Genomic DNA, 10,674 nt, shown 5'->3' on the forward strand with positions numbered 1-10,674 from the left:
CTAATTCAGAGTAAAGATTATAATTTCTTAGGCTAGCTGTAAGAAGAATAGTTCAGAATGCTTATTAAAAAAGTATTTTCTTGGGGAGAGGAAAAAAGAGACCTGCACACACATACATGAGGGAGCTACAGAATTTTATAGAAAACTTGTTCTTTTTTAATTCCAATTTTCCATGAACTTCTAAAAGCCCTCTTCTATGTAATAATGTGTGTAATTAAGCAGTTAATATATTGAAGGTAAAACCACATCCAAATTAATCAAAAATATTTTAAATTTCACTTAGAGAACTTTAAAGTGCAATATATTTTGATTATTTAACTAGGCATCTGAAAAAATATAATTTTGTTCAACTGACTTATTCATTCATGATCAAGTTTGTGAAAATGTCTTAGAATTGTTCAGTTAGAATACCAGAAGACGTGTAGGGCCATCTAATTGTTAAATCAGGCCCTATACTAAAAGAATGATGTGAATTGATTGGCCCTAGTTTTGTAGAAAGGCTCAATTAGAATAAAGCAACTGACGCATGGATGTAAATGACACAAAAAACATAAGTTCACCATCTAACGTATAATAAACTCTTAATATTTGTTAAATGAAGTCAAATAAATGCACATATGTGTGTATGAGTCTGCATAGGTGCATACGTATGTGTCTAGCATTCACCTGCTGGTTTGATGTACTGTGGTGGCTTACGTGTGCTGTGAAAAACTGTGCTACTGGAATATGTCAAAGAAGAGTAGGGTCACCCGTGATGGACCGATTCCAGGGGAGCTTACAGACCAAAGCAGACTAGGAAGAAGTAGACGGTTTCTTTCTGCCAGCCTTATGAACAGCAGTGGACACTACAGTGGGACAATACAGTGCCCAAAGATGAGCCCTCAGGTTGGAAGGCTCTTAAAATATCACTGGAGAAGGGCTGCTTCTTCAAAGTAAAGTTAACCTTTACTTTGCGATTATGCGAATGGAGCAAAGCTTTTAAGACCTTCATTTATTGCTGAGGCACAACATTTAAAACGAAAAGAAACTGCTACCAGTAGCCATTAATAATCAGAAGGTAGAATTCTGATTCCATGAAGTATGATTCTCGTTATATTGGAAGTCATCAAAAAGGAAATGGAACACATAAAGATTGATATTCTGGGCACTAGTGAGCTGAAATAGACTTTATGAGCCATTGTTAATTGAACAATCCTGGGAATGACAAAATCAAGAATGGTATTGTATTCACAGTCAGCAGAATATTTTTCAAGACCTCTCTTGAAATACAGTTCTGTCTGTGGTACAGTGATGTCTATATGCCTACAAGGAAAACCAGTTAATACTGTTATTCAAATATGTATGTTCACCCCTAAAACCCACTGATGAAGAATTCTATCTTTTTTCAGTTTGGAACTAACCAAATATGCTATTCAGTTGCCTTGATAATTGTTAGTCATTAGAATGCCAAAGTTGGGAACAAAGAGGAAGGAACAGTAGTTGAAAAATAGGCTTGGTGATGGAAGACACCAAAGCGAGTTGACACTCCCAGCGTGGACGAGCCCAGAGGCCTGGAGGAGCCTGAGCAGTTTGCCAAGACCTTCAAACAAAGACGAATCAAACTTGGATTCACTCAGGTACGATGAACCAACTTTTGGAAACGGCATGATGATTGGAAGTGGCGTGATAGAATTTTGCAAGTTCAGTGACTTCAACATCCATAAAAAAAGACAGTGGAGAAGTTCAATATCATAAGTCAGAACAAAGCCATGGGTCACTTTGAGACAAACCATCAATTCCTTATGTGTCAGTTCAGGCTAAAACTGAAGAAAATTAGGTCTAGTAAAGCCAAAATAGGACCTTCAGCATATCCTACCTATATTTAGAGACCAGATTTGACATTATCAACACTAATGACCAAAGACCTGCGGGTCTATGAGGTGGCATCAGTAATCCCATACTTGAAGATAACTGGTCAGTGAAAAGGAAAACAACACATGAGTGAATGTCAAAAGTGACTCTGAAACTTGCTCTGGAAAACAAAAGAGCTAAAGCAAATAGAAGAAATGATGAAGCTAAAAGAGCTGACTAGAAATTTTCAGAAGGCAGCCCGAGAAGACAGACTACTACAGTATTATAAACGCACGCATAGGGCATGGAATTAGAAACCCAAAAGAAGGAGCATACTCCACAGCTCTCAGATTGAGAACAGAAACGAACTTCAAGTTGCCAGGCTGACGGGGGTTCTCTACGCAAAATAGTGGAGGATGCAGGAAGCCTCGAGAGGAGCTGGACAATGACACTGAGTGATACTCACACAAATGGAATCGGAGAATGTTTTGTTGTGTATGTTTTTGCCACTATTAAAAAATAATTACACTAAAAACAGTGAAGAAAAGGGAGAAGAAAATGTTCTAAAATGTATTGTGGTAGTGATTGTACAACCCTTCTCGATATGATTGAACTATTGAATTACATGATATGTGAATGAAGTGCCCACAAAAACTCTTTTAAAAAATAGATAAGAGTCACTGTGCCCCCAAAATTAGTTCACATGTGTATCTTTTGTGAGGTAACATGGTAAAAACTAATGGTATTGAAGAAATTGAAGCTCTACTGAAGACAATAGCAGAAAACCCAAGGCATTAGAAATGTACTGTTGGAATGCCTCAACAAGCTGACGAAGCACTTATTTAACTATGCCAAGAAAACGAGAAGTCACCAGCTCTACCTGGCCATCCAACTGCGAGAGATACATATTTGTGGTCTTTTGAAAGAAAACCCAACAATTTGGCAATTATTAAATATTGTTAATGTTACATGTAAGTAAAATTTTGATGAAGAGATTTCAAGAAGTTACAGCAGCAGTAGCTCCACAAGGAGATGCCAGAATTTCAAAGCTCGAGTCAGATGATGTGGAACGAGAGATAACATTGCTGACATCAGAGGTGTCTTAAGCTGAAACCCAAGACTATTGCAAAGATATTTACTTGTGTTTTATTGACTAAGCAGAAGTGTTCAACTGTGTGGATCATAACGAACTAGAGGTAGCAATTGAAAAAAGTGGGATACTTCATTGTGCTCATGTGGCACCTGTGGCACTTCATTGTGCTCATGTGGCTGTGGCTGTTGGCCATCATATTGAACGGTGTAGGACATAGATTACAGAAGATGAGGTATTCTCTTCCATTTTATTTTACCGTCTCAACATTGCTCCTCTAGTTGCTTAGCAGTCAGAAAATGGTGTTTTAAAATGTCCTCTTCTTTCTCTGACTACCACTTAATTGATGGAGGGTTTGAAAGTGTAAAAGGAGGGGAATAATTCCAATTCAAAATAATTTTGGCCAGGTTAATTGAGAGTTGACTGTCTCATAATAGAATTAGCCATGTAGTACTTTGGACCAGAAATGGCATTGCCTTTCTGTCCTGTAACAAATTGAAGTGCGTGAGTCATTTGAACTCATATGAGTTTCTGTTGCCTGTACATAAAGTAAGTATAAAGTGTGACTTTTCCAGCTTTAAGAAGAGAGATTCAACTGGAAGAAAAGCACTGTATATATTTCAAAGGTTATAGGCTTATAGAGGGACATATCCTTTGTAACATATTCAGGGGATCATTGTTCTGTTGCCATAAGCTTCCCAAGTTTCCAGCACCCATGAAGGTTTGAATAAATGGGTCAAACCTCTCTACTGTGAATTTCTATCTCTATAATGGTTATATATTGAAAGAAAAAAATTTCCCCCTTCTTTTAGAATACCTGTTTTTGTAACCAACTTTGAAATCCAAACCAAGAGGGGTGGGTGGGGGGGAATTTGACCAATGCTTCCAAAAATACTTTGTGGGGGTGAGGAGGAGAATGAGGGATCAGTTCTAAATTTTAAAGTGATCTATAGGAACTTTGGTTAGTTCAGAAAGAGGTGAGGTCTATCTATTAACTGTAATGGTGGTACAAGTTACTAAATCACATCAGTTTTGTCAGTTAAGGGGTTCTTATAGTATCTGTCTTCACTTTTGAGATTTAGTGGAAATACTTGGTCGCCTGCTTGCTGCATGAAGTAGCAAGAAGAGGTTCAGAAGAGAGGCTTTCAAGGACAGCGCTGGCTGTTGTGGCACCAGAGGCCTCCTTGGAGTGCTGTGCTCAGTGCGGGGGCCCAGGAAATGAACAAGTTGTTGGCTTGCATTGGAGCGCATATGTTGGAGGGCAGGGGGCATGCCAAAGTAAAGGCCGTAGCTGTTAGATGACTCCCTCGTTTTCTCTTTCCTCTCCTACTCTGGATTGTTCTGCAGGGTGATGTAGGGCTCGCTATGGGTAAACTCTACGGAAATGACTTCAGCCAGACGACCATCTCTCGCTTCGAAGCCTTGAACCTCAGCTTTAAGAATATGTGCAAGTTAAAGCCGCTTTTAGAGAAGTGGCTAAATGATGCAGGTAGGTAACTATATAGGAAATGATTTCACTATTTATATATTGGAATTTATATTTTTTATTGCATTGTTGGTACTACCAAGCCTAATCCAGGCAGGACCAATATAGATTATGATGATGTATTTCAGAGTGCTGTTGTATTAAATTATTCTGGTAAATAGAATTTAAGTAATTAGTAGTACATGCTTCTTAGCCCTGTGATATTTCTTGTGTTTGACCCAGAGTGAGGAACACGCATAAAGTCGAAAGAAGTTAAGAAAGCCTACATGTTTAGATAAATTTGAAAAGCAAGTTGATTGACACTTCCAACACCAGTTATCATAAAACTTCATCCTAGTCATATGTCTGCTTTTGTTAGTAAAACCGAACTCATATTCCATACATAAAAACTTGTGCTACTAGTTTTTTATTGTTGTTTTGTTTCAGGTGTGTGTGTGTGTGTGTGTGTGACTCACTCATTTTTAATTTATGTGTTTGGTGCTTGTATTTCTTTTGGGAATACTGGATTTGAGTACATAATCATAGACTGTGAGAGCTGTAAGGACCCAGAAAGATCCTCTGGCCTGGGGTTCTCACTGTAGATGTGAACAAAAATCAGGGCTTTTGGATAAAGACAAGCCAGGGGCACCCCCATCTTGGCAGCTTGACTCGGCAGCTCAGGGTGAGCCTGGACATCGTCTGTAGGCTAGAACCACTGCTTTCCTCCACCCGCCCGTCTCCGTGGGACAAAGCAACTTGGGGGTGTGAATAGCATTTCCAGGGGCAGAAAACTATATTAGTTAGCACAACCTTGTTTTAACGTTAAAGAAAAACTTAGAGGTATTTTATTGTTGTTTGCCTTGGAGTAATAAAAGGAGGAATCATTGGTAAGTTATGAGATCTTCAGTAATTTCTATAACTTTTTAAAATTACCAGAATAAATAAAAATAAATTACCAGACACAAATAAAACATAAGAACAGAGGTAGGAAAGAGCCACAGAGGCGTCTAGGAGTAGGAATATAAACCATAAACTTTCTTAGAAACAAAAATAAAAATGGTGCAAATGTAACAACCATTCAAAGCATCAATAGGCAGCAGTAATGAAGACATGAGGGGGCTTCTGAAGAAGGTTTCTGGATAAAACGAAAAGATAATTGAATTTTTCACGAACTTTTGGAAGCCCCCATCATGTATTAATGGAGTATATATCAAGACTGTCTACATTTGCTTTTTGCTGATGACAATGTTTTTGTCAGGTTTGGGGTTAATACATGTATTACATATGTGAATTATTATGCTGACTTAATTTTGTTCCACATATTCTTCTTTCTGGCAGAGAACCTCTCATCTGATTCTGCCCTCTCCAGCCCCAGTGCCCTGAATTCTCCAGGCCAAGGAATTGAGGGCTTGAACCGTAGGAGGAAGAAACGCACCAGCATAGAGACCAACATCCGTGTGGCCTTAGAGAAGAGTTTCTTGGAGGTGAATAAAGGCTTTCCTTGTCATGTGCATGGGTGGGTCTGTAAAGTGCTAGAATGAGGCCCTGTAGACAGTTCGTAACAATGAGCTTGACAGCCTCTGCCCTTACAGACATTTAGACCAAATTGGGGGGAAGGAGAGAGAGGGACAGCATAGATTGCTGGAGAAAGGAGATGGAACCAGAGTGCTGCAGGACTCTGGACTCACAGCCACATGAGCACTCAGTATGTGGGGGGCGGCAGCTGCCAGAAGATTCAACTCAGCTCACTGCCATCGATTGAGTCAGGCAGGGTAGAACTGCCCTGTGAGTTTCTGAGACTGTAACTCATCACAAGAGTGGAAAGCTCCATCTTTCTCTCTCAGAGAGGCAGGTGGTTTCAAACTGCTGACCTTTCAGATCACAGCCCAGCATATAACCACTTAGCCACCAGGGGACAAAGTGGAAGAAAAGCGCTTCAAGCTGAGGAAATGCATGAGCAGTGTTGGGAAACGGTTTGATTTGTTCACATTCTAGTTTGTATTCCTAGAGTGACAGCTTGGGACCAGAGTAAACATGAATGAACCTTGAGGATCAGGTTCTAGAATTTAAGTGAATTCAGCAGATATTTGGATTTTGTGTATATATGGGGGGTATCATAATCAAAACTTTTAAGATTTTGACTGATGTAATTCAGAAGAGCCTTAAAGACTATAGAAACGTTGAACCAGGAGTTACATTAATATATTAAGCCCTTTCATCTGTAAAAGACCTGCTTTTCATGCTTCATAACTCTATGTGAGTTATTGTGAGGTCCAGATTAGGTAATGTGCACAAAGCATTGAGAAAATTGTTAAATTGTTGCTGATGTATAAAGTTGTATTGATATTTTGCCAATTTTATTTACGATAAATAGGCCTTAAACAGGAATAAAATGTAAATGCTCAAGAACCACTTATTCTATAATTTGATAGAAATAACTTTAGTCAATGCATAATTGTTTAGAATGTCTGTGTACAGAAGCTCTGTGTTGAAAGTAGATGAATATGAGCACACTTACCCCATCGTTTTTTCTGGGCCTTGTCCCTCCCACTGGTGGTTTATTTATGTGCTAGCATAATTCTGCTAGCAGTTTAAATACTTATTTTAAAAGATTACCTCTTCCCACCCCCCAGAATCAAAAGCCTACTTCAGAAGAGATCACCATGATTGCTGACCAGCTCAACATGGAAAAGGAGGTGATCCGGGTGTGGTTCTGTAACCGCCGCCAGAAGGAAAAGAGAATCAACCCCCCGAGCAGTGGTGGGACCAGCAGCTCGCCGATCAAAGCAATTTTCCCCAGCCCAACTTCATTGGTAAGGAGCAAACCGACCTTGTTCAAGGCTGCTCCCACTTTACAAATGACCTAGTAGACCATATGCGAATAAGAGGAGTTTATTGCGCATTTATAAATAAATGCTTTAGGTGTTACCGAAGTAATGAACCCTCATGTTGTTAACCCACGAACTTACTTGCATTTCTTATTTTAAAGTGAACAATTTTAATCATTTCATAGTTCATTGTAATATCATTGTTTAATGTACGTTATTAGGTTACTCTGTAACCATGGTGAGTAAGTTTCTACTGATTCCAATTACCTAAAATATTTGGGGGTTGCTTTTTATTTTTATTCATGGGAGGCCCCAAAGCCAGATTTATTGAAACTGCACCTGTGTGATTACAGCAGTCTACACTCAGCCTTCTTAAGTGCTGGACTTGTATACTAAAACCGTCCTCATCAACCTTGCACTCTCAGGCAACACGTGGCCCTTTCCAACTTACTTCATGAGTACCTATTGTTTGCCTTCCTAGACTGAAGGGACTCCCTTGACCTTTAGGGTGCTTGTAAATGTGACTCATGTGACCCACTAAGATTCCAAACATAGGAAAATTGTTGAGTTATTATATCTCTTATTAATTTGTACTTATTTTGCGTGAGTGCCATTCCACACAGGAAGACATTGTAAAGCTAAAGTTAGCTTTCAAAACACACATTAGTTTGTTGACAGGTCCCAGGATGGCACATTAGTTTGTGACCAACTACTAACCTTAAGGTTGGTGATTGGAACCACCCAACTGTCCCACAGAAGAAAGGTCAGGTGATCTGTTTCCATAAAAATTATGGCCTAGAAAACCCTATGGAACAGTTCTACTGTGCAACCCATGGCGTCACCAGGAGTCTGGATCAGCTGAAGGCAGGAATGAAAAAAATGAAGTGAAGTCTGGTTGTGAAATGGTAGGACTTTAGTCAGAAAGCTCATGAGATGGTAGTCAGGAAAAAGGCAGTTATTAGATTTCATTTTGTTTTGTGTTTGGGATATATTTGTACTAGAAGGAACATAGTAAGTTAGAGAAATGTTTTATTATTTCAAAAAGGAACTTTCTAAGGTGTTTTTTTTAAAAACATTGCTAATAGCAATACCATAAAATGATAGATAACAAGGAAATCTTGCTCTCCCCAATATAAGAGCCCCCTAATTCCTAACCCTGTGTTTAGTTTTCTGCGGATGTTGACTGCGTTTCAGTATTTCTTACTACATTTTCAGTATGTATGATTCAACATTATTGAAATTCAGATTTTTTTCTTAACCTGGGATAATACCATTTGCAATATTAATTCTCATAGCAACTCTCAAACATATGCCAGTGTTTTCAGTTCCAAGATCAAAAGTGATTATAAGGTAATTTACCATTAGGCCATTTTACTTTAAAATGTTTTGCATGAGATATAACAAATATTTTAGAGGCAAAATAGTCTACAACATAGGCTTCAATAGCTAGGTTTGGGTTTTAAGTCCTTGCTACCTACTTTCATTTCTGACCTCTAGGTGGCAACCACGCCAAGCCTTGTGACAAGCAGTGCGGCAACCACCCTCACAGTCAACCCTGTGCTCCCTCTCACCAGCGCTGCAGTCACTAATTTGTCTGTTCCAGGTAAGCAGCAGCCAGGCTCGACAGCTATTATAGCAAATGGTCATTCACAGTAGGTTTCTATCAGAATCACTATTAAAAGGCATATATGTATAGCTTTAAAAGGGGGGAGGGCAGAGCGGGGTTTATGTGAAAACTTACACTTTAAAGAAGATTGAGCGTAATTAATTTTGTCAGAGCGAGTACTTTGACCAGAGGATTTTCTTAACTTTGTCCTTTCCCACAGTAGTCCATTGTGTATTGCTCTCAAAGTTATTTTTTTAAAAACACTTTTCTTTTACCGCTCAAATAACTCATTGCTTGGAAACCTTCATCAGCTGATGCTGCTTTTTTAATTTAGGAAATTATCCCAAATTTGTTGTCAATTTCTAGAAGATACTTTCCCAGTTGGACCTGATCTCCCACTACTTCCCATCTGCCCGCAGTACCGAGGGCTCCATCCATGCCTTTGTGAATATCCCCGCAGCCTATCACATGTCCGCCTCAGCCTACATACAGTGCTTTCTGATAGAGACAAAGACTCCTCTAGCTTGCGTATCACTTCTTCTTATACACATCTTTAGCTTCTCCAGGAAACTACTGATTTCCACCTATTTATAAGCAATTATATTTATAAAAACCTATCTGTATTCATTTTTGCAATCTGCATGGCTCGTCTAGTACTTGACACTCAGTAGGCACACTCATGGCAAAATGAACAGATGTTTCATTTTTTCCTTTGCCCTCTTTTAAATGGCAAAATTTCCAAATACATTTAAAATGACTCAACATTGTCATAAAAACTTTTTTCAGTAATGTATAGTGCATAAGACAGACTTGAGTTATTTTACCAGGTTGATCATTTGGGAGTCAGTCATTGGGTGGGTGAACTAGAGGGGCAGCAAAACAGAGGAAGACCCTTAACCAGATGGACAAGCACCATGGCTACCACAGTGGGCTCACACATAGGGATGATTGTGAGGATGGTGCCTGACCAGGCCGGGTTTTCTTCAATTGTACAGAGAGAGGGTTGCTGTGAGTCAGAGCTGATGTGATCGCACCTAACAACCATATGATATTTCACAATCAAGTTTGAGTTGAGCCCTAAGTTGGGACTTCAGGTTTATGAGAACTCTGTGGCTCTGTGACCCCTGACCCTGATATGAAAATTGAATGACTTCATGTAATTGTTCAATTTCTAAGTTACTTAAATCTCATAGTTTTGTTCAGTTAGAACAGTACTTCTTGACCTCTTTGGATCTTGGACCTTTCTGAAAACTCTAGGTTTTTCCCCTGCAAAAATAGCTGTACTATTTCAATGAAATTTTAAAGAGGTTGATAAATGATCACCCTCATCATAGCCCTGGTTATTTTAAGAGTTCACAGGTTCCAGGTTAAAAGCCTCTGTTTGAGAGCACATGGTCTCCGGCATGTCAGCTGAATAAACACTCTTGGTGGCTGGTGTTGTGGTAAGCACCGGGGTGGGAGCATCAACTGTCTGCCTCTGAGGAGCTTATAGTCAAGTTTGTTGACAGCCTTCACCTGGCGACTTGTAACGAAGCTTTGCCTCCCTAGCACAGTGGACATCTTTGCTTGTGAAATTTAAAAACACTCATCTTTTGGAGAATGATTCCAAATAGTTCAGATATTAGCAACAAGTATCTTTACAGGTTCTTAAAATATGGGGGAAATATGAAACAAGGAAATTTTTTTAAAATGGCCATACTTAAAACTCGCGACAGTTTTACGTTTGTTTTTGAGCATCTTACTCAGTCACTTGCCCATTTATGTAGATTTTACTATGGCTGTTTTCTGAAGTGTTAATAAAATTTTTTCTCAAAAATGTTTTAAAAGATATTTTAACATCTTAGGAATCCAAACA

The 10,674-nt window shown here is 39.0% G+C and overlaps 1 protein-coding gene across 3 annotated transcripts in view; it reads left to right on the plus strand.

The window, feature by feature from the left end:
* POU2F1 (POU class 2 homeobox 1) overlaps nucleotides 1–10,674 on the plus strand; it is a 126,915-nt gene that overhangs the window by 86,125 nt on the left and 30,116 nt on the right. For all 3 annotated transcript variants that reach the window (XM_004706752.2, XM_045298071.1, XM_045298070.1), the window contains 4 exons: nucleotides 4,268–4,409; nucleotides 5,724–5,869; nucleotides 7,019–7,198; nucleotides 8,711–8,816. In XM_004706752.2, coding sequence (XP_004706809.1) covers nucleotides 4,268–4,409; nucleotides 5,724–5,869; nucleotides 7,019–7,198; nucleotides 8,711–8,816 — 574 coding nt within the window. The remainder of the gene's footprint in view (nucleotides 1–4,267; nucleotides 4,410–5,723; nucleotides 5,870–7,018; nucleotides 7,199–8,710; nucleotides 8,817–10,674) is intronic.

This window comes from Echinops telfairi, unplaced genomic scaffold (genome assembly GCF_000313985.2).
Source record: "Echinops telfairi isolate 266 unplaced genomic scaffold, ASM31398v2 ScPeMD7_7424;HRSCAF=8462, whole genome shotgun sequence".
Taxonomy (NCBI): Eukaryota; Metazoa; Chordata; class Mammalia; order Afrosoricida; family Tenrecidae; genus Echinops; species Echinops telfairi.